The sequence below is a fragment of the Tursiops truncatus genome, chromosome 17 (genome assembly GCF_011762595.2).
Source record: "Tursiops truncatus isolate mTurTru1 chromosome 17, mTurTru1.mat.Y, whole genome shotgun sequence".
Taxonomy (NCBI): domain Eukaryota; kingdom Metazoa; phylum Chordata; class Mammalia; order Artiodactyla; family Delphinidae; genus Tursiops; species Tursiops truncatus.
Window position 1 is genome coordinate 13,622,492 of NC_047050.1, and position 24,549 is coordinate 13,647,040.

The 24,549-nt window shown below is 38.3% G+C and overlaps 1 protein-coding gene across 1 annotated transcript in view; it reads left to right on the forward strand.

The window, feature by feature from the left end:
• C17H8orf34 (chromosome 17 C8orf34 homolog) overlaps positions 1 to 24,549 on the forward strand; it is a 336,297-nt gene that overhangs the window by 76,570 nt on the left and 235,178 nt on the right. Inside the window, 1 exon segment of the mRNA XM_073794504.1 lies at positions 10,065 to 10,093. Coding sequence (XP_073650605.1) covers positions 10,065 to 10,093 — 29 coding nt within the window.

A 24,549-nucleotide genomic window follows, 5' to 3' on the forward strand; every position in this document is an offset into this window, starting at 1 on the left:
GGCACAGGTATGTGTCTTGGGAGTCGTCCTAGAATTCTGCCCGCCACAGATATTATTAGCGTTATTACTGTTTATCCCTAACAGCCTGTAACATGCCTCAGCTGAGTGCTGCCCAACAGAAATGTAATATGAGCCACGTGTGTGCTTTTATATGTTCAAATAGGCACATTTCAAAAAAGGAAAAAGAATTTAAAATTAATTTTAATAAAATATGAACCCAGTGTGTCTAAATTATTTTCAGTTTAATTTGTATTCCATGTAAAAATTATTATTGAGGTATTTGATGTTCTTTTCCTGTCATACCGAGGCTTCAACAATCCGGTGTGAATTTTATTCTACAGCACACCTCAGCATGGACGAGCCATGCTTCAGATGTTCCTTAGCCACGTGCGGCTCCCACATTGAGCACCAGAGCTCTACCTAATGTTAAAACAAACACACGCAAAAGCCCTTCTCAGGGCTTCCCTGGTGGCGCAGTGGTTGAGAGTCCGCCTGCCGATGCAGGGGACACGGGTTCGTGCCCTGGTCCGGGAAGATCCCACATGCCGCGGAGCGGCTGGGCCCGTGAGCCATGGCCGCTGAGCCTGTGCGTCCGCAGTCTGTGCTCCACAACGGGAGAGGCCGCAACAGGGAGAGGCCCGCGTACCGCGAGAAAAAAAAAAAAAAGGCCCTTCTCTTGAGGTTGAGTTACCTCACACAGAGGTACGACAGAATTCCTTCTTCCTCTTCCATCCAAAGTTTCAAAAAGAACAGTTAACACGCATGGTCTCCACCTGCTCATCTTGCCCTCACTCCTCAGTGCGGTTACATACTGCAGCCATCATTCTACTCAGACCTTTCTCACTGTGGTCACCAATTGAATCCAAGTTGTCAAACTGAATGAACACTCTTCCTCACCTTACAGAATTGCTCTGGTAGTTTTAACACTGTTGATTACTTTGTCTGCCTTCAAACTCTCCGATCTCTGAGTTTCTGGGACTTGGCCCTCATTTGATCGTTTCTGGATCTCTCCACATCATATCTTGTAGGTTTCATTCTGACACTTCTCTTTCTTTCCTGCCGCTATGAATGCTCTTCCCACAGTTCATTCTCTGCCTCTGTTCTTTCAAATGCTCTCTGTGTCCAGCCTTATCCTCCCTCAGAGATTTAATTATCACCCCTACACAACTAACTCCGATAAGTGTATTTCCCATCCAGACTGTGTATGCTTTTATACAAGATGGTGGATATCCCACTGCCATGCTAAATTCAGTATATCTAAGTAGATCATACCTCCTTCTTTACTGTGACCTTTCTTCTTCATGCGTTGTCTCAGCTGTTGGCATCATCAGTTACTGGTTCAGCCAGCCTGGAGCCCTTCTAGACTCGTCTTTCTCCCTAACTGTTAATAATTAATTTCCAAGTCTTGATATTTTCCCACTATCTTGGGTATGATTTTCTTCTCTGCCGCATTAGCACCCTCTAATTCACACTCAGCACCACTGACCAGACCATTGGTTTATCCATTTAACATGTTCCATTTTGTTTCATGTCATTCCTGCCCCGTGACAGAGAAAACAGGTGCAGTCCCTGCTCATACTGAGCTTGTGGCTGGAGGGATTACCATGACCCTAAGTTAGGGGAGTCTTATGGCCAAAATCTCTGTGGCTTAATACAGTGTAAGTATTTAGTCACTCCATGTAGTGTTCCAGGGTTGCAGACAGTTCTATCCTGTTATTCTCCTATCTTTAGCACCTGATCCAAGGGTCCTGAAAGCAGAAGGAGACAATAGAGGATTATGGGGGTGGTTTCTCATGCCTAGAGGTGGAAGTGCTCACATTACATCACCCACCTTCTACAACTGACTGCAAGGGAGGCTGGGGAATGTAGTCTAGCTTGTGAGCCCAGGAGAAATACGGAAATAGTTTGAAGCATGAATAACCATTCCCGTCCACACTCTTGTTTCTCTGTATCTCCAAACAGCCCTCACTGCAATCAGTGGGATGGATCTAGAGTGAAGACTTGGCACCACTTGTTGCAGACGTTCAAGGGCTCCTTAAAACCTCATAGAAGGTGCTCCATGCTCTGACCCTCAGTCATGTGTCCAGTATCATCTCTCATGACTCATCATCAGGCCACTTGTGCACCGGTAGCAGGGAAGTTTTTCACACTCAGTGATGTTTCTGCATTTCATGTATTTGCTTACGCTGAAATCACACCCCCACTTGCCCCAAGCTCATTTCTGCTCCTCTCTTTAGCCTCAGCTCAGATGCCACTTGATGGTTTAGTGCTGCTGTCTTCCTGTGGAATGGATCTGGTACCCCTCTTTCTGTGCTTCCGTACTTTGCTCTGTACACGCTGAAATGCTGTGATCTGCTTTCACAGCTCTCTGAGCTCTGAGCTGCGGGGAGTCCAGGGGCACCTGGACTCCCCAGCATGCAGCACAGTGATCAGTGCATAATTCAGTCCCAATTCGCTGGGCGAGTGCCACCTCTGCTTCCGTTTCTTCCTGGTCCATCTTCTCCGTGACCCCTCCCTTACTCTTTCTTCACTGCACATCTACCTTCTGCTTCTCTAAGTGTGGGCCTTTGATGTCATATCACATAGGTTTTGGTTTTGATATATTTGATTTGTTTGCTGAGACCTTTGGCTTTAACTGTGGGCTGTCTATTAAATTAAACAGATAGGTAAGCAGGTGGGAGCCCAAGGCTTTTCTGAGCCTAAGGCCTTTGCTGCCTTTGGCAGTTTTCTGCGAAGGAAGGCTATGATAGGATGAGTATCTTTAGCCCATTTAGACATTGGTCTACAGATTGTAGTTCATGTGAAACACTGGCTGGAGCTTTTCCAAGGAAAAAAGCCCAGCTGTTGGGAGAACAGAGGACAGATATTTATGCTCTGTGACTGATAATAGCCATCTGGACTCAGCCAGGAAAAAAATAACAGAGGACTTTTTTAGTTCAGCAATCGTGAACATCCCCCAAAAGTCTCTTCTGACAAACAGCCTGAGGAGTTAGGGAATAATAGCCTGTGAGTGAAAATGGAAGCAGATGATGTGGTCATTGTTTGTTCATTGCATGCAGACCTCAAGTTTACCTTTTAGTAGGAGAGACAGTTGTGAAAAGCAGAATTTCAAAGCCTTGTAAGGAGACGTGTGGGAGCCTTCAACAGGGAGGTGTAGGGCCAACGTGGTGAAGAATATATCTGAGTAGAGTCCGTAAGGATAAAAAGGTAAAGCTAAGGTAAAAGGAGAGTGAAGATGTGTCATGAAGTGGGAGGTTCCTGACAGAAAAGCATGTGTGTAAAAAGAAGGAAGAAAATTCACAGAAAACTTTCAGAGAAAGAAGAAAATTTTGTACTGTTGATGCGTTAAGGGTGAAGTGAGTAATAAAGTCAACGAAGGTGGAGGTCTAGGTGGCAGGGGCGTCGGGGGTGAAGATGATCCTGTGTTTCCGAACGATCACTCTGGTGCCACGTGGAAGATGGAATTGATATGGTTCATGTCTCAGGGCGAAAACCAGATGAAGAGAGCCTGAAATAGAGCGGTAGCTGCGGGATAGAAAAGAGGGAATGGTTTAAGACAGGTATTGGTACTGGTCAGCTGCGTGTTAGCAGCCAGGCCGCACGGCAGGAGGTGAGCGGTGGGCAAGCGAGCAAAACCTCATCACCTGCTCCCCGTCACTCGCATCACCGCCTGGACCATCCCCGCCCTCCCCCCGCATCCGTGGACAAATTCTTCCATGCGACCAGTCCCTGGTGCAAAAAGATTGGGGACCGCTGGTTTAAGAAGTGTAGAAGATTATATGGTTAAGACTCACTGATATGAAAGAGGTGTGAGGATAAAGAGAGAATGATGTGCTTAGATTGTTTTATTTTTTTGGTTTTGTTTATAATCAAGGTGACTGGGTGCTGCCTCTGCCTCAGATGGGAATTCAAGAGGGTCTGAGGGTGGAGGAGGAATGTTGTTTCGAACACCTTTGGTACATCCAACTGGTGTGGATAGCCCTCCTCTGTTCCCAGCAGTCAAGTGTGTGTGTGTGTGTGTGTGTGTGTGTGCGCGCGCGCGTGCACGTGTGTGTAAATTGCTATTTGGAGAATAAATTTGATTAGGGATATAGGTACAGGAATCTTTAGCATATAGGGAAAAAGAGCCCTCCCCCAAACACATACCATCAGCATTTGAGATACAGGTAGAAAAGTGATCTAGTTGACACTGAAAAGGAATTTTCGGACAGGTAGGTTGAAAACCAAGGTAGAATGCTTTCAAAAAATCAGGGAGAGAAAATATTTCAGAAAATCTAGCTGTCCGAAGTGGCAGATAACTTGGTAAAAAAAAAAAGATGGCAAACACATTCATCGTGTGTGCAGCCGTCGCCAAGCTGTGCTTCCACTGTTTCCTGCAATAACAGGAAAAGCTGGAAATTAAGTATCTTTTATTAGAGAAAGAAAAATGGATAAAGAAATCATGGTACATTCACACAATGGTATACTTTATAGTCATTAAAAATGATACTGTAGAAAATAGTTACTAATATAAAAATAGAGTTTTATACAAAAAGCAGATAACAAAATAGTATGTTTGCCTTTAATTTTGTTTTATATATGCATATAGAGGCATACCGCATTTGTATGTATGCCTTTATATGCTCAAAAAATTCTTTGGAAGAATTCACAAGAAACTGTTATCCTTATTTATGAGTGGAGACTTGTTTTCCTTTTCCCTTTATTATATTTTTTATTTTGTTCTGTGATAAATATGTATCGGTTTGACCAAATGAAATCAAATAGGCTTTTTGCAAAAGGCAGAATCGGGGTAATCTGTCTTTACAATTCTGATATCATTGGGATTTTTTCCAATAGGGAGTCAGACTTTGGAAAATAGCTACTTCCAGTTTATACCATATGAATTTTCTGATCTACTCTCATGAAATGAATTACATTGACTAAGCTGTAAAGAATCGTGAAAATTTGCTGCTTTCATTTGTCTTAGCTGCCACCTGATTCTAACTCTAGGGCTAACCTGATGCCTGGGAAAATGGAAACCTTGGTGGAGCAGGTGGCCCCTGTTTACTTGATCTAGCGCAGCTTGGAATGTGAGAACTGTTTTGGAAGAAATTCCTGATACCACTGAGACCTCTCTGAGGGTTGGAATAAATGGAAAGGCCCATAAGTTGAAGGACACAAATGAAAGTATCCAGATAGGTTTGCAGTACAGCAGAATCAGGAACCAACCTCCGATATGCCTGTGGGAGCCCTTGCCTCTTTATCTAGAAGAGAAGCTTAGTTTCTGAAGGAACTCGTTTCCCCCCATTCATTTCCAAGAAGCCCACTTCTATCTGGGACACCATTGCTGCCCTAAGCCTCTTTGGCTACTCTGAAAGGACAGTGTCTCCTGTAAGATCTCACTTGGGCTTTTAGGAAGACCATGTGATCCAGTATGCATCAAGAGTCCCATAATCAAATCCTGGGCCTTCTTTCCTTACAACATATTGTGGCAACCCACTGTATTTTCTCTCGCAAATTCTGTTCCCCACTGCCCCTCAGTTTCTATAAAATTTAAAAATATACCTTAAAATATGATGGATTTTGAGAGTTAATGAAGTGCCTAAAAGTTGTGAATCTCATCTCAGGGAACAGCTGTGAATGTTCTGCTTGGCACTGGGAGAACTATCCTGGCTACTCAGTATGAATGGTTCTCATTAGAGCTTCCTGCTTCTGTAAAGAAGCGTGTCTTTAATATTCTTTCAATGGCTTTTAGTCAGGTTAAGCTTTGATTAAAATTGAAATACAAAATGAATAATATCCTAGGCAATTTGACATGGATAATAGAGAGCCTAAAGAATTATACAATGTATAGTATTTATTTAGATAAATTCTTAGGTAAAAATCATCAAAATATTTAAATGTTAAGAAAATATAATAATAGGTATCTGAAAAAATATGTAAGACCAGACATTTAGAACGATTAGAGGCATCATTTCTTCCCCAAACCAAGTTCCCCATTTAGTTAGTTTGAGCTTTATTCTGGGACTCATCACTGCTTATACTTTAATATGTCTTCATAGCAACCTTTGTCTTCATCTTAATTTTCCATTGGTAAAATTTCTTGGCCCTGCAAAACAGCTTCTGATACTTGCTAAAATGGACAGTGAACAGAGGATGTAGGGAGCTAGTTCACAAGTGAGGTGCAAGTTCTGTGTGACATGCATTTTGACCGTTCAAGGTCGTTAAGGCCTTTTGACTAACTTACCTGCAAGTTCTTGGCTACACTCTAGATAGGTGAAGTATTGCTGCTATCTTTATGAATAATGGATTCATAAGTCTGAGGTGTAAAAGAAATTTAAAGACCAACTGATAACTTTCTAAAAACTGAGTGAGGAAACTCTTTTTGCAGGGCCAAGGGCATTAATGCAGAAAGTTAAAAATAATCAAGGGAGTTTCAGAAATCTCAGACAATTGGGTAATGGGTTATTTAATTCCAGATATCTAATTTTTATGATTTTGGATGAGAAAGAAAATTTTGTTTTATGTATCTACTCTCCCTTTCTGTCTTTTAAAATAGATTAAGTCTTTTAAACATTTATTTTTAAACAATATATTCAGTTCTAATCTTGAAATCATACTGGAAAGGAACATTTTTGTAATAATTGTATCAATGTAAATATAAGCATTTGAAATATATATTTGGCTTCTATAAACTGGACTAATATGTTTACATAAACCATTTGGTACTGTATAAAATTCCTACATTATCTTGAAATCTGAGTTATTCCAGGTGAGCCTGAATAATTTCATATATTTTTTAAACCCAAATATTCATAAGTGTGTGATATGCTAGACCTCTAGACATGTTTATCATTGCTCAGAAAGCTGTGGGATCTGCCTGTCTCACAGGTCCTCCCTACTGTACACTCATTAGAATATCTGTAGACTCATTAGAATATCTACTGTAGACTCATTAGAATATCTCAGAGTTCTTCCCCACATTCACTCAGTAGTGATGCTGCCCCGCTGCAATGCTCCCTTCATGAAGCGTTCTCTCCCTGAATTGTTGAAGCAGGTACCTTCATAATACAGCAAGTTCCTGAATAATTGTTAAGCTTAGGTCACCCCGAACCCCCAAAGTCATGGCCGGACTCTGTTTTAGTGTAGTGACACGTAAAAATTCTTAATTACCAACAGTTTTTGCCAAAGAAGAATTTTATAGAATACTGTTATGAAGAATTCATCTTGAATACACCTGTGTTTCTGGTTTTATCTACAAGGGGAAGAATGATGCCATTTGTTGAGATGAAGTAGGGCATAGTATTTTTTCTGCTTTGTGTGTGATTAATTTACTAGTTTAGTGGACTGAGATGATAGAGCAACTGGTAAAGTGTCCTCCACAGACACTCCGTACCTAAGCAGAGAGGGGATCTTTACTCAGGTTCATTTTCTTGAGACTACTTTCAGATTTTCTCTTCCAACCCAGTTCATTCTTTCTTGTGCTTTGGAGTCTGCTGAACGCTGGCTTCAGTCTGTTCTTATTTTCTGTGTTTCCTTGGACTTCAGAATTTTCCTTGTCTCTTGGCCCAGGAAGGTGACTGTCATCATGACAGCAGAGCTAGAGACTGACACCTTGGTAAAGAAAAACAGACAGAGACAGGAGAGAGCAAAAGAGCTGCTGAGAATGAAAGATAGATGCAGACAAAGATTGAAGTGGAAAAGAATCTTTTCAGTCCTACTTTCTGTTCAATTTACATTGATTTTATGAACATCCAGGAGCCTGAGGTTTGGAATTATTATGTGGAGGTCCATAGAAAAGCCAACCCCCAAATAAGGGCTAGGACTAGATTTGTCTGCAAAGGTTTAAATGAACCAGAAATCAGAAAGTATGCTAACCGCTGCCATCTCAGGGTTTCTCATCACTAGTCACTCCTAGTCACTCCTTTAGGAATAATAAAAATCATTTCAGTTAGAGGTGGAATTGTGCCATCAGTCTGTTGTTATTACTCTACAAGGAAGTAACAGAAACTGTTGAAGCATATCCTAAGGAATGAGGCTTGGTTTGAATATTCAGCAAACATTTACTGGGTTATGATCATGTGCTTGGATATGAACTGTAATGGGAGCAACGGAGATAAAAAAACGATAGCTGCCTTCAAATAACTTGATGGTCATAACTCTAAATCCTTAAGTCCTGTATTATGTCTTCTGGCATATAAACCAGGCTTATACTGGAAGAAACTCCATGATGAAACCAAATTATGAAAGAAACCCATAACCCTTTCCTTCCAAATCCCCTCACAAACTTCATTTCCCTGTATTTCAAGAGCTCATTAAACAAAACAGAAATCAAGAAAAGCCTCATGCACTCCCTTCAACTAAGTTGAAGGAATTTAGTAATGATTAACTATAGATGGAGAAAACTAGCTTGGACCACCAGAAGATCCCACTACAGTTCTTTGGTGAATTGGACAAAAGACAAAGTAGCTCAAATTCCTTCCCTCTTCACCCCGCCAACCCACATTCTCACTGTCTTCATTACGGTCAATAGGAAATGGTTTCTCTACAGGGTGTTCAACCATGTGAATTGTGAAGTAGAGGGAACACTCTTTTGGACACATTTTCTTTCTAATAACTTCTTCAACACCATCTCAGAGACAAGAAAACAAACTTTTGCCATTAAAAAAACCTTTATTTCATTTATTTATTTTTTACAAAGAATACCTCCCACCTGGGGTGAAAAATATATCTGGTAAGTACAAAATATAGTTTTTGTCATACAAAAAGATATACAATTAAAAAGCAACAAAAAAATGAAACCACCTTCAGCCCACATACTTTCTCAGGAAAGGGAAGATAGAGCTCAGTGCTCTGACACAGGACCGTGAACAAAGTGCTGAAGCTGAGAGAGACTGAGCCAGTGCTAGAGGCTGCAGTGAGAGAAGGGCTGTCAACATCCCTGTCTCCTAACACTGGGCAGGAAGGGAGCCTTCACGGCTTTTGTGAAGACCTGCCCTCTAGTTTCTCATGGCAACATAAAAAAAAAACCAAAAAACAACAACACTAGGGTTTGACACCAGCTTCCCTCTGTCCCATGTCCTAAACCTGAGGGCTGGCCACACCTGCTCCAGTGCCTGGCCACAGTGCCTGTGTGCAACCATAGGCACAGCATCCTTCAAACAGAAGGGGAAGTGAGACAATGGGAGGAGGATGTCTTTAGCCTGACGCGTTACGACTGAAATGCCCACGGGGATTCAGCAACTGGCTCGGAAGAAAGACTGTGCTGGTGATAAAGATTTGCTGGTCATCACCATATAGAGGAATAAAAATGTCAGTGGTATGGGTTAGGTTACCAAGGGAAGTGTACCCTTGGCATTTCAGGCAAGGACTCCCTACCCCCAGAGAAGAGTATTCCTGTGAAGGAGACAAAGGAGAATAGAAAAGGTAGGGTAGCATTTCAAGAAAGAGAGTGGGGTTAACAGAGTCTCTCTCATCACAGAGAAATAAATTAAGGACTAAAACTTTTTACATTACTAACTTAGAACAATTTTGGAAGAATGGTAAAGACAGAAATTGGACTGATGTACATTGAGGAGTGTGTAGATGGGAGAAGGGGAGCTTGTGAGGATAGGGGAATTAAAATACATGACCTACAACCACCTTTCTGCCTTAATGTTTTATCACTCTAGGAATCTGAATCAGTTCTTAAAAGAGAACAAAATTGTAACAGGCTAAGTTGCACTTGATTGTCATTATCACATAAAGACAACATCTCTACAGTTGTCTTTGCAAGTTAGCTCTGCATTTAATAGCCTACAAACTGGTAGGCTTGTAGGTGCCTGTTTTGTTTGGTATTTGTTTTGTTTTTGTTGCATCATTTGCATTGTTCCAGCAGTTCACGCTGTTATAGTGACTTAAATTTCTAATTTGTTTTCATCAGTAGAAAGGATGGTACCACATTATTTTGAAGCACTCTTAAAAAGAAAAAATAGCATGGAAAATGCACTAGTTCTACAAATTGGAACTTTCGTTTTTGTTTTTAAGATTGGGTTATTAAGGATTGCTTCTAAAACTTTTTTATTTCTCTCTCTCTTGAATCCCAGGTATTGCAATTTCAGAGGAACTCGATAAGGTACGTTGAAGCATCTAATGAAAATAAAATATAGAACTTACATTTTAATCCATTGTCTAAATGAAAGAGTTTCTGAAACATAAAGTGTTCAAATGTAATTTATTTGGTGCTAACATTTTAAAACTTTCAAAGTTATATGCTTTAAGAAAGTTATTGCATGAAATATATAATATCACCTGTTCTTTTGAGTTGAGAGTTTTAGAATTTGGTTAGAGAAAGCTGAATCACTGTAATCACTGAATCACTATATTAAAAATGAAAACTAATATGAACTATTTGGATTCTGCCTGTATCTAGATGATGATGATGATCATGGTGATATGGAAGACACTTGTACTTTTCTATAGCTACCCATTAGAAACCTTACTCAGTCAGATTTTTTTTTTTAATTCCAAGATGCCAAGGGAATATCATGGTGCCTTGGACTGGGGTGATAGTTGTGAAGGTGGTGAGAAGTGATATGATTAGGAATATATTTTAACAGTAATGTCAGTGGAACTTGCTAATAGATCAGTTGTAGAAGAAATCAGTCAGTGATGATTCCTAGGTTTGGGAGATGAGCAAGTAGGTGAATTGTGGTGCCACTTGACAGCATTGGAGAACCTGGGGAAACAGCACATTTGGCAGGTTGGGGTGGCGTCAAGATTTCTCTTTTGAATTGTTTAGTTTGAGTTGTCTATGAAACATATTTATATGAGTTCTTGCTCATGAGTGAGATTTGATTTAGAGTTATACATCTAGGAGTCATTGAAATAGAAGTTCTCATTTTTTTTGGTCTTAGGACCCCTTTATACTCCTAAAAATTATGTAGAGGACCCCAAAAGCTTTAATTTATATATAGGTTTTATATAGGTTTCATTTATCAATATTTGCCATGTTAGAATTTAAAACTGATAAAAATTTTACATGTTTATTCATTTTAAAAATAGCACTGATAAAACCATTTCACAAAAATAACATTTTTATGAAAAATACTTTATTTTCCAAAACAAGATATTTGTGAGAAAGTGGCATTGTTTATACATTTTTGAAAATAATCTTTTTACTGTCTGGTTTAATTGAAAATTTTAGATTTTCATATCTGCTTCTGCATTCAGTCTGTTGTGGCTGAAAAAAAATCTGACATCGTATTGGAAAAAAGAGAAGCACCTAGAAATAGCCATCAGTATTTGGTGAACATTGGTCCAGATGTCTCTCTAAAGAGAAAACATATTGAAATTTGGCTTGGTGCCTAGATATATAGGTAGAAAGAAAGTGATATATAGGTAGAAAGAAAGTGCAAAAAATGGGATTATATAAGTCATGACATTTTAAAATAATAAACTATAAGGTAATAATTATAATTTACAAAAGCAATAAAGTTAGTATCCTTCTATTCCAAATAGGACTATACCTTTTGAGTTTCATACCCAAAAATACATTTCTGATTCACTAAATAAATGAAATTTATGAATGTACTTTTAAATATGAATTGATAGGGCTTCCCTGGTGGCACAGTGGTTGAGAGTCCGCCTGCTGATGCAGGGGACACGGGTTCGTGCCCTGATCCGGGGAGATCCCACATGCCGCGGAGCGGCTGGGCCCGTGAGCCATGGCTGCTGAGCCTGTGCGTCCGGAGCCTGTGCTCCGCAACGGGAGAGGCCATGACAGTGAGAGGCCTGCGTACCGAAAAAAAAAAAAAAAAAAAAAGAATTGATAAACCATCCTAATATTTTAAAATTATTTAAATTTCAATCTGTACTATGTGCAAAACCAGATTCTGACTATATACCATAGCAAGTAGAATAAGTGGCAGGTGAGGTCTTCCAGCTTTGTCCTGCTCTTCTAGTCCTCTGCTGTCCATCACTGTCTTTGCCCCAGCTCGTCTCCTCCTTGTACCGTGACTTTCCTTATAATTTGCAGAAATTTAATAATCCCTGTCTTGTATTTATTTTTTGTGTTCATTCTAAGTGCAAAGACATAATTATCACTATTTCTGGGTTCATTTTTTTGCTCCTTCCAGTATATTCTGCAAAGCCCTGCCTGCCTGAGCCATAAATTAGCTTGTGAGACTGCTTGGCCCTTGTCCTTCCCTTTTTTTCCTGGGCTCTGACTTGCAGCCTGGTTAGTATCTACGTCAGCCTTTTTTTTTTGGTGAGCTAAAGGACATACTAATTGTTCTTTGAACTGAAAATGGATTTCACCTTCATTGGATAAAAATGTGGAAGCCTTGACACTTGGTTAAATATCATCCTTAGGATACGTCCTCCCCCTTCTCACCTCCTCTCTTCTAAGCACTAGCTCAGGGGAGTTTCCATTTAACTAAGTTGCATAAACTGCAGATTTTCACTACTTACCTAATGTTCCCATTTTTGAAGACTCTGTGGAAATTGCTGAAATTTATTACATATTTATTATTTTTCAATAGGAAGATGCCAACTATTGTCATAAATAAGCTTTTATTGAAAAAAATTATGTCAGTGCAAAAAGATTGTTCCCACTCTCACATCTGATATTCAGGAGTGCAAAGTTATACAGAGGACACACAGGCTTCCAGAGCCAAAGCACCATCCTTTGCCTGCCCCTTGGGGGAGAGGGAGAGCCTGCCCCATGGCGCCCTCTGCTGACCATGAAGCTCACAGTCTTGCATTTTTCTCGCTAAGAAAATGTGAATCTCAGGCTGGTACTAAAACTGTAGTCAAAAAGAATGATTTAAAAACTCTTAGAGGAAAACATAGGAAGATCACTCTCTGACATAAATCACAGCAAGAACTTTTTTGACCCACCTCCTAGAGTAATGGAAATAAAAACAAAATTAAACAAATGGGACCTAAGGAAACTTCAGAGCTTTTGCACAGCAAAGGAAACTATAAACAAGATGAAAAGACAACCCTCAGAATGGGAGAAAAAATTTGCAAACGAATCAGCGGATAAAGGATTAATCTCCAAAATATATAAACAGCTCATGCAACTCAATATTAAAAAAACAAACAGCCCAATCAAAAAATGGGCAGAAGACCTAAATAGACATTTCTCCAAAGAAGACATACAGATGGCCAAGAAGCACATGAAAAGCTGCTCAGCAGCACTAATCATTAGAGAAATGCAAATCAAAACTACAGTGAGGTATCACCTTGCCCCAGTTAGAATGGGCATCATCAGAAAATCTACAAACAACAAATGCTGGAGAGGATGTGGAGAGAAGGGAACCCTCTCGCACTGTTGGTGGGCATGTAAATTGATACAGCCACTATGGAGAACAATATGGAGGTTCCTTAAAAAACTAAAAATAGAATTACCATATGACCCAGCAATTCCACTACTGGGCATATACTCAGAGAAAACCATAATTTAAAAAGACAGATGCACCCCAATGTTCACTGCAGCACTATTGACAATAGTCAGGTCATGGAAGCAAACTAAATGCCCATCGACAGATGAATGGATAAAGAAGATGTGGTACATATATACAATGGAATATTACTCAGCCATAAAAAGGAACGGAATTGGGTCATTTGTAGAGACGTGGATGGACCTAGGGACTGTCATACAGAGTGAAGTAAGTCAGAAAGAGAAAATCAAATATCGTATATTAACACATATATGTGGAACCTAGAAAAATGGTACGGATGAACCAGTTTGCAGAGCAGAAATAGAGACACAGATGTAGGGAACAAACGTATGGACACAAAGCGGGGAAAGCGGCAGGGGGTGGGACTGGGAGTGTGATGAACTGTGTGATTGGGATTGACATGTATACACTGATGTGTATAAAATGGATGAGTAATAAGAACCTGCTGTATAAAAAAATTAAATTTATTTTAAAAAAAATGATTTAAATGGGTGTTGAGCTGACGCCTGTGTCTTTAATATAGTAATAAAAATCAATGCAGCTTCTTCCTTTTAATCTTCCATTAACAATTTTGGGGGCTCACTAAAGATCTACTTTTCTTAACCTTTATAAAATACTGATCTTTAACTGTCATATTCTAATTCACTTATTATTTCACTGAAGTTATTTTTTCTGTGACTTTTAAAGTTAGTTTATGAATTCTGATAAAGGTAATAAGAATTATTAATTCTACTTAAGATGGAAAAATAAAACAGAAGCTAATGTTATTTTTAAGGCTCTTTTAAAAATTGTGAGACTTCAATAAATGTCTTATTCATTAGTCTTTTCCTTTCCCTTTTCTTAGCCATCGTATTGTTTTCTACTGCTGTTGTAACAAATTGAAACAGCACCAATTTATTATCATACAGTTCTGTAGTTTAGAAGTTAAACCATGCGCCTTCCTGGGTTAAAATCAGGTGTAATAGGGCTTCATTCCTTCCTGAAGTTCTAGGAGAAAGGTGTTACCTTGCCTTTTCCACTTTCTAAAGGCTGCTGCATTCCTGGTGCATGGTCCCTTTTCTGCATCTTCAAAACTAGCAGCAGTGTCTCATTTCTCTCTAAGTGCATCCCGGAAAAGCTGTCCACTTGTATGAAATCCCGTGATTAGTTTGGGGCCACCCAGCTAATCTGGATAATCTCATCTTAGCATCTTTAACCTTAATCATGCAAAGCCCCTTTTGCCATGTAATGTAACATATTTAGAGGTTTGGGGATTGGGATGTGGACATCTTTGGGAAGAGCCATTATTTTACCTACACAGCCACTATCCAAGCTCAGATGGGATTACCTTTCATATCTTTATCTAATTCTTCAGGCTCCTGCCATTCTGATTCACCCTTCAAAATGCCATATAGTAAGCCTGGCTGGTTCCTGCTCGGTTACCCTTCAGTAGGGCAGTGCGACCCATCCTTCAACTCCTGTGAATATTGGGTGCTTATAGACTCACCCTTCTCCAGAGGATGGTTTCAACTCAGTGGGAGCCATCCTGCCCAGAGATGCCTGGGTTCCCCATCAACCAATGACTGACTAAAATAAGACTGAGTTGTAGTTTACGTTACAGAGCTCCTTATGGGATAGGCTGAGAGTAGACTTTAGCTGAACCCATATCTTTGCCTAGCTTCTTCCCGTCTTCTCCTGCTTCCTTTAGTCTCTTGCAGGTTTCACTTAAAGAGACCCCCATCAGTAAACCACTTGGTTAGCCTTGGGTTTTAGGGAACCCTACCTAGGGAATTCTGCTAAAAAATTTTCCATGACTCCCTGTTACTTCACAAATTAAGTCCAAATTTCTAAGACTAGAATTAACAGTTTCCATTTTGTCTTTCAAATCTATATCTTATGCTTCATTTTCCTCTTTTTCTCTACTCAGAGTCTGTGCTGTCCTGACAAAAGGAGTACTGTAAGGCAGCCAGACTACAGTACTTCCAAGTCATATTTTTAATTTATTTCCACATTTTTGCTCATTGTCAGTCCCTCCCCTTTCTCCAACTCTTTTCCATCCTTCAAGCTCCAGGCTTTCAATGTCTTCATATATAAAAAATTATATGTGCAGTTATTCTTTGATCAGATGATCCTACTTCTATGAGTCTATTCCAAGGACACACTGGCAAAACTATAAAAAGACCAATGTGGGTGACTATACATTGTTGTGCTACTTTAATAGGAAAAGAGTTGAAATAACTACATGTTCATTGAAAGAAGAATAACAGATTAATTATAGTACTTCCACTATAGAGTACCATACAGCTATAAAAATGAAAGAATATCTCTGATATCTCTGTAGATACTATAGAGCGATCCCCAGGATATATTGTTGAATAAAAAAGGCAAAGAAAAGAAGTGTGTTTATAGTGTGCTATCATTTATCTAAGTAAGTGTAATGAAAATATAGATGCGTATTTGCTTATATTAAAGCCAAAACAACAATGGCAGAACCTGCCATACTGTAAAACACACACACAATTACTTTTTAAACGTTACCTATGGGAGAAGGGAAGGAATAGAGAGTAGGAGTGAGGAAGGTGTAGAGAGGATAGGAATATAGAATCTTGACTTCCTAGAATTTTATGTGAGACTTTGGAATCATTTAAATATTTTATATAATTTTTAAAAAACAAGGTTAAATCTTAAAACAGTGATTTCTAAGAAGCAAAAGCAAATGAAACAAATGAGAACAACGGTATTTCAGGTTGATGGCAAAACACACTGAGGTGAATTACTCCAAGTCATTATAAACACAGTTATTTGATTGTTCTCTAGTGGGATATACCCAAAGGCCCAAGGGAACAGCATCAGCTCTTAAACTGTTTTTAGTAATTGTATCGTTAATGATAGTGTTGATATTATTATAAAGAGACTTTTGTGTATGCTTTGTGTGATATAGCAAAGAAGTAATTATATTGATATCCTAAGAACCAGAATTTTTGGCATAGGGGAAAGGAAATACAGATATAAGATTATAAGTTTAAGTAACAATCCTATATCCTGTTTTGAATTGAAAGTATCATTCAGAACTCATAATATTTTTTTATTTTAAAAACAAAAATATACTATCTACAGGCAGTAAACTCAACTAGAGCCCAGATATTGTTTTCTGAATATTTTTCTCTATTAAAAGGAACCAGGTCTCTTTGGAAAAATGTCTGAATCTAGATTCAGCAGCTGAGAAAGTACAACTTGAGTCTGGATATCATTTAGCACCAGCAGGTAAAGATGAAATCAAAGAATGATGGAACATGTCAGAAGGACACAGGAACCTCCTTGCAGGAGCTCCTACCAGGAACATTAAAGCCTGAAAATAATGATAGTAATGTGTTATAGTCTATTGAATGAAGTAAAATCCATAAGTCCATAGTGATATACCTATGTACATACATATACCTACCTACATACCTACATAAGCGGAGGTGAGGGAGAAGCTCTTTCTCATAGTAGAGTACCAACAAATACATTCAGACCGAATGGTGAAATTAGAAAATCACAAATTGGCAACGTTCATAGTAATTGATGAAGACAAAGGTCAGCAAAGAATGTTAAAATTAGCTGATGAAATTTTGATGAATTACAGGATATCTACATAGTCTCACAGTTACTACTTAGAAGATACTTAATAATTGACAAGAGAAAAGTAGCAACTTTACAATGGAGAAACATGGAAGACACCCCCTTCACCAAGCGATCAGGGTTGTCGTCATTAGTCCTGGGACAAATCAGCATCATGTGCCGTTTGATATGAAAGGAATACATCACTTCTGTGTTATTCGTGCCAAAAATGTATAACTTGAATATAATCATGTGGAAAAATTTGAAAAACAAATTGAAGGACCGACTAAAAAATAACTGGTCCTTGTTTTTAAAAACCATGAAGGTCATAAATGTCAGAGAAAGACTGAAAACTGTTCCACATTAAAGGAGATAAACACATGACAATTGAATGCCATACATGATCCAGGATTTCTTTTGTGGTGTGCAACGTTATTTGAATAATTGGGGAAATTTAAACAACGTTAGTCTGTTAGTATTATATCACTATTAATTACTGGTTTTGGTAATTATACTGTGGCCATATAGGAAAATGCCCTTCTTTGTAGGAAGTACACCCTGAAGTATTTATGGGTAAAAGAGTATTCATATCTACAAATTACCTTCAGATGGTTCTGGGGAAATTATGAGTGTGTGTGTGTATAAATATGTATGATAAAGCAAAATGTCAACTAACAACGTTGACCTTACCCCATTAACAATATTTTGGCAGTCTGAGTGAAGGGTATATAGGAATTCTTTTTTTTTTTCTCAACTTTTCTGTAAGCCTGAATTATTTCAGTTTAAAACATAAGTATTTCTTAGACCTGTCCACTATTACCAACCCCAAAACAGTGAGTACCCCGAGTGTTCAGATTCTAGTCTTAAAATATATTTCCAACTAAAAAGAATCATAATCCCTTGAAATAATGGTTGCTTCCAGGTCAGGAGCAGACAGTGTACAAAATGAGCCTAAAATACCTTCTCATGCCAGAGGTAAGAACTACGGGAGACCACTAGGATTGTGTCAGGAGAGCTCGGGAGCCGGCTCGAGTAGTTCTGCTGGAGAGAGTTAAGAAAATTTGAACATGAATAAGAACAATAACTGCAATGCAGTGAATTAAACCTAATATGTTAAAATCCATATGTTCATCCAAAGAATTATTAATCTTCAGCAGGTGCTAGGGGACCAAAGTTACCATTTTAAAAAACTGGTAAAAGTAAAGGGAAAGAATGAAACTTTTAATCTTCCTTTCCCATATAAATCGTACTTCAGAGTAACCAAATATTTGATGACAGGAAGTTTCTCTTTCCAGAAGTATTCCAGCAAATAAGTGAATATGGAATTATAAAATTAGACAATTACCATTTATCAATTCCTAGTGAATTAATGGATCTAAGCAGTAATATCAATGCTGCCAAAATCACTAAAGAAGAGTCAAGGGGATGGTCTGTGCCTCCAGATGAAACTCACCATTCTCTCTGAAGCAGTATTGGCAAAAAACAAAAACTACAACAAAAAAACTTTATCCTGGGGCTTCCCTGATGGCGCAGTGGCTGAGAGTCCGCCTGCCGATGCAGGGGACGTGGGTTCGTGCCCCGGTCCGGGAAGATCCCACATGCCGCGGAGCGGCTGGGCCCGTGAGCCATGGCCGCTGAGCCTGCGCGTCCGGAGCCTGTGCTCCGCAACGGGAGAGGCCACAACAGTGAGAGGCCCGCGTACTGCAAAACAAACAAACAAACAAAACTTTATCCTAACTAACTACTAATTTACAGAAAGTACAAAGAGCAGAGGAACATTTTAAGCCACATCACAGGGATGCAAAGGGAAAAACCAGACTCTGGAAAACTCACAGGACAAACAACTCGAGTTTTCTGAACAACAGCAACAGCAAAATTACAAGACAGGAAATGAGACAGAGGAAGAGAATACATAGCTTAAAAGAGGCATAAAAGACTGTTGATCAGTCATAACCTACCAAGTCTTGCTTAGAGTCTGATGTGTGCCAACTGAGATAATTCCCTGATATAATCAGGTAAATTTGATAACTAGTTAGATATTTGATATCAGAAGTATTCTTACTTTATATTTAGGTATGGTAATGGTGCTGTATGTGTTTACAAAAAAAGCACTCTTACCTTTTAGAGATTACAAACTGGATTATTTACAAATGGTACGATATATAGTGAATGGGATTTACTTCAGAATGATCTGAGCAGAGAGAGGGGTGATGTGGGTGGAGATAAGGGTGAAGTGAGTCTATCCATGAGTTGTTAATTGAGGAAAATGTGTGTGGGTACAGAGGGGCTTGCTTTACTCTTCCTTCTACTTTTGTATTAGTGTGAAAATTTCCATAATAAAGAGTAAAAATTTTAGATCATGGGTAGGAGGGTGCATAAGATAGTGAAGGAAAGGAGGAGAGATAGTATTGAACACCTATTAGGGTTAGCAGATATGCTAGGTGTTTTTTAATTTTTATTTATTTATTTTTTTGCGGCACGAGGGCCTCTCACTGTTGTGGCCCCTCCCGTGGCGGAGCACAGGCTCCGGACGCGCAGGCTCAAGGGCCATGGCTCACGGGCCCAGCTGCTACGCGGCATGCAGGATCTTCCCGGACCGGGGCACGAAACCGTGTCCCCTGCATCGGCAGGCAGAATCCCAACCACTGCGCCACCAGGGAAGCCCTATGCTAGGTGTTTTTGATATGTTATTGAATTTAGTTCTTGTACCAGTCCAATGAAGTGGTTATGCTTTTCCTGTTTTACAAATAAGAAAACTGAAGCTAGAATGATTAAGTGATTTGCTGAAAGTCTCAGAATTAGTGGAGATGGAATAAATAAATACTCCCCTGCTAGCTTCTGATTCTTTATCTGCCTGATTCCAAATCCATGCTTTTCCCTAGCACTGTGTACTGTGTACTCCACCATAAAAGGGGAAAATCTGAAAATGAGTTGTTAAAATATATTATTTTAACAACTTTATTGAGATAAAATTCACATAATAAAATCTACCCTTTTATACAGTTTAGTGGGTTTTAGTATATTCAGAGAGTTGTGTAACCACTACTTCAACCTAAATTTAGAACATTCTCATCATCCCCAAAAGAAACCTCATGTCTACCCCCAATTCCTCCTAACCCCTTAGCCTAAGACAACCACTAATTTACTTTCTGTCTCTTTAGATTTGCCTATACTGGAAATTTCATATAAATGCAGTCATAAAGATATGTGGTCTTTTGTGACTGTCTTCTTTCACTTAGCATAATGTTTTCAAGGTTCATTAACGTTGTAGCATATATCAGTACGTCATTTCCTTTTATTGCTGAATAATATTCTATTGTATGGATATACCACACTTTGTTTATTCATTCATCAATTTGTGGACATTGGAGTTGTTTCCACTTTTCAGCTATTAAGAATAATGTTTCTATGAACATTCATGTATAAGTTTTTGTGTGAACATGTTTTTTAAATTTCTCTTGGGCATATATGTAGGGAATGAAAATGCTAGAACATATGCTAACTCTATATTTAACTTTTTGAGGAACTGTCAAACTATTTTGCACGGTGACAGCACCATTATACATTCCAACCAGCAAGTATGAGGGTTCAAATATGTCCATATCCTTGTTAACACTTGTTGTTGTCTGTCTTAAATTATAGCCATCCTCCTGGGTGTAAAGTAGTATTTTACTGCGGTTTTGGTTTACATTGCCCTAATGACTAGTAATGTTGGTAATACATATTGAAACATTGAATCATACATTATCTTAATTTTGTCATTCTTTTATTCACTCTACAAATGTTTATAAAGTACTTTCTATATGTCAGACCTTGGAAAAGAAATGACAGTTCAACTTTTGTAAGTGTAGGCAACAGTGCTAGTAGCTGGTGGGTTTGGTGGTGAGAAAAGGAACAAATTCTCGGCCAATTGCTTTCATTTCTCACTGAGATAAGCACCATGATCAGCTGAGAATCAGGAGGAGACAGGAGCTGTTGTAACTAACTAAGGAGGGAAAATATATCTGAACTAAAAGAGAAAAACACAACTAATTGAACTTCAGTTAATCTAGCAATATGGCATATGCATTTTTAACTTTTACTAGATACCGCAGAATTTCTCTCAAAGGAAGTTGTGTTAATTTATACTCCCAGCAGCAGTTTATAATAATATATATCACTCCTGGTCCTTGCTAACACTCACTGTCATCAGGTATTTTAATCAAAACTGGTTTCTCGGGCTTCCCTGGTGGCGCAGTGGTTGAGAGTCCGCCTGCCGATGCAGGGGACGCAGGTTCGTGCCCCGGTCCGGGAAGATCCCACATGCCACGGAGTGGCTAGGCCCATGAGCCATGGCCGCTGAGCCTGCACGTCCGGAGCCTGTGCTCCGCAACGGGAGAGGCCACAACAGTGAGAGGCCCGCGTACCGAAAAAAAAAAAAAAAAAAGGTTTCTCATGGATTCAATTAACAATTGTATAATTTTTTAATAGGATTGAATGCCCACTTGTCTCTTTTGCTCATGTTTATTGCCCAGTTCTTTTTCTTTTCTTTAGATTTGTGTGAGTTTATTATACATTCTGGATGTCAGCTCTTGTTGTGCGTCTCAAATCTATTCTTAAATATTGAGGCTTGTCATCACTTTTTAAATAGTGCCTTCTATTAACAGAACATTTTAACATTAACTTGTAATGTTTTAAGAAATTCTTTTCTACTTGATATCCTGAAAACATTACTGTTTATTTTCTATGAAAAATTCTGTTTTTTATCTTTAATCTACTTGAAAATTTTTTTTAATATGGCAAAAAGTTGGAACATATGCATTTCCTATAACTATTTATTGAAAAGTTCATCATTTGTCCATAAATGTGCATGCTTCTGTCACTTATCTTGTTTCTAGGCCTTCTGTTTTCTTCTTTTGGTCCGTTTGCTTGTTTCTGTTACTCCATTGGGTTTGGAATTGCTTTGTATTTTAGATTTATAGGAGAGAATTGACATCTTTACATTTCTGAGTCATTCTATCAATGAACGAAGAATGTTTCCATTTAATTAAATATTATAGTGTTTTATGATAACGTCATATAGTTACATTCAAAAAGAGCATGCAGATTTTTATTAAATTGATTCCTAGGTACATTTTCTTTTGGGCTATTATTGTCAATGGTATCTGTTTTATAAGTTACATTTTAAAACTTATTGGCATATAGGAATGAATGTTATTTTTCTAATTTTATCTTAAATTCAGTAAGCTTGCTGAACTCATATTAATTTGTAACTTGTTTCTGAGTTCTCTTGGTTTGTCTATATAAAAAATATATGTGAATGATGATAGTTTTGTTTCATCTTTTCCGTTAAGTGATGAGACTGATGTGGGATAACCACATTAAATATTCCTGTTAGAGAAGGGAAATAATGAGAGGTTTATAGAAATTACTGGTTCATAGCAGTTCTTAAATCTTGCTGGGCAAATGTCATCAGGTCTTCCTGTCCAAGGGGTTGGGAGGTGTTCCTTAATTAAGCCCCAGTTCTGTTCCCTGGGAGTCCCCATCTATTGTTTTCCACAGCTTCTGGTTTCTTTCTTTTTTGTTAACCTTTTGGCCACTTCTGAAGAAGGCATTGGAAAAGATGCCTCTGGGCAACTTCCTCAGTTCTCTTCCTTTGTGTAGAAAAATGGGTCCCCGAGAGCTGTTCACTTCTTGAATAGTCTCAGTCCCTTTTACTTCAGGCTGTTGCCTTTGCCAATTCAACTATCCCAAATGATGTTTGGGTTTCCTGTGTATATGATTCCTGTCTTCTTCTGGTGCCAAAAACCACATCCACAGTTCTTTTCAAGACATGCCTCTCTCTCTAGATTTAACTGCTGGTCTTTTAGATGTTGCGAAACAACATTCTTAATAGACCCCATCTTAGTTTTTTTCAGAGGTCTTAATGAAGGGTCTTATGGCAGCATCCTTGATTTTTTCTTTACCCTGCTGTATAGCACAGGGAACTATACTCAATATCTTGTAATAACCTATAATGGAAGAGAATGTAAAAAAAGAATATACATATATATATATATATATATATATATCTGAATCAGTTTGCTGTACCCCTGAAACTAACACAATGTTGTAAATCAACTATATATCAATAAAATTTTTAAAAAAAATTTTTAAAAAGAGAGTTAAAAAAATTGTTAATCAGCGTTGTCCATCAATTTTTATATGATTTTTAGACATAAAGATACTTCATAATTCACCGTTTTTTATTCTTTGAATTATGTTTAATTCAATCAGGACAGATTTTTGTGCTTACTTTATTAAATCATTGTGCTAGTTATTATGGAGGAGAAAGGAATTTAAGACATGATTCCAGCCTTCCATGAACAGCTCGTTTTATTAAGACGAGAAAACATTCGAATAACGTGGAGTATAATCAAATGTTGTGCTGACAACCAGTGGTCAGAGCTGTTGAACTCACTGTGAGTTAGCCAGAGGGAGTAGGCTGCTTGGAGAGAGTAGGCTTCCTCTAAGGTAACTACTTCTTGGATAGGATAGCTTCCTATTAATAGGAAATATTAAGCAAATCTGTGACCTTTGGAGAATGTTTGACTACTAATGCTTTTCTTATGATTTAAGCATACTTGTTTAAGAATCTGAACATTTAGGGACCTCTAGCCTTAGGAGGGCAAAGGAATATGTATTTATACATTTCTAAGGAATCATTAGCATTTACATTGTTTAGCACTAAAATTTTAAATATTTTATTTATCCACGTACGTCAAATATTTTCCAGAACTTGTATTCAGTGTGAAGTTTTAAAATTTCTTTTGCCATGTACTGATATTTGTGGAACCGCTTTCTCCACTGAAATCCTTTCATAATGATTTATGGAGAGATTTTTACTTAGCTTAATCAAATATAAGTAATAGAACCAAAGAAAAATCTGCTGTTTTGCTCTGTTACAAGTAAATGGACTATATTCAAGAATTTTTAGAGATATAACATTCTCATAAAGCAGTAAATATAAGAATAGCTTTGTGCATTCTGAAAAATAAAAATAGTAGAGTCCCACTTTTCACCTGTAAAATATTCGCTCCCTAACTCCTCTGACCCTCTTTGCAGCTCTTTGTATTGCTTTGCTCATCAGCTATTTCTCACTAAATTTCTGCTGCCAGCTGGAGTTAAACAGGCTGCATATCAAACTATTTATCCTTCTCTCTGTGCTCTACTTTCCAATAGCAGTGGCATCTATCATTTAATTTCCCAGTAATCAACCAAAAAGTTATTTCTGATTCTCTGCAGTTCTCAACTTTAAGATCATTCTCAACTCTATGATCATTCTCAACTCTAAATCCTGTTTCATTTTTTTCATTTATAATGCCTAAACTCACCCATTTCTGTTGTGGTCAGTGGTCAGTTTCTTTGTCCCAATTCTTATTAAGCCCAGTTCTGTCCCATTATGTAGAGATTGATAATGCTAAATTAATTATCCAATCTTTTTAATATACTCTCTGTAAAATAAAACTTTATAGAATGAAAACCTGTATTATCAATTCCCTGTTCTGTTACTCTGCCCATATTGACA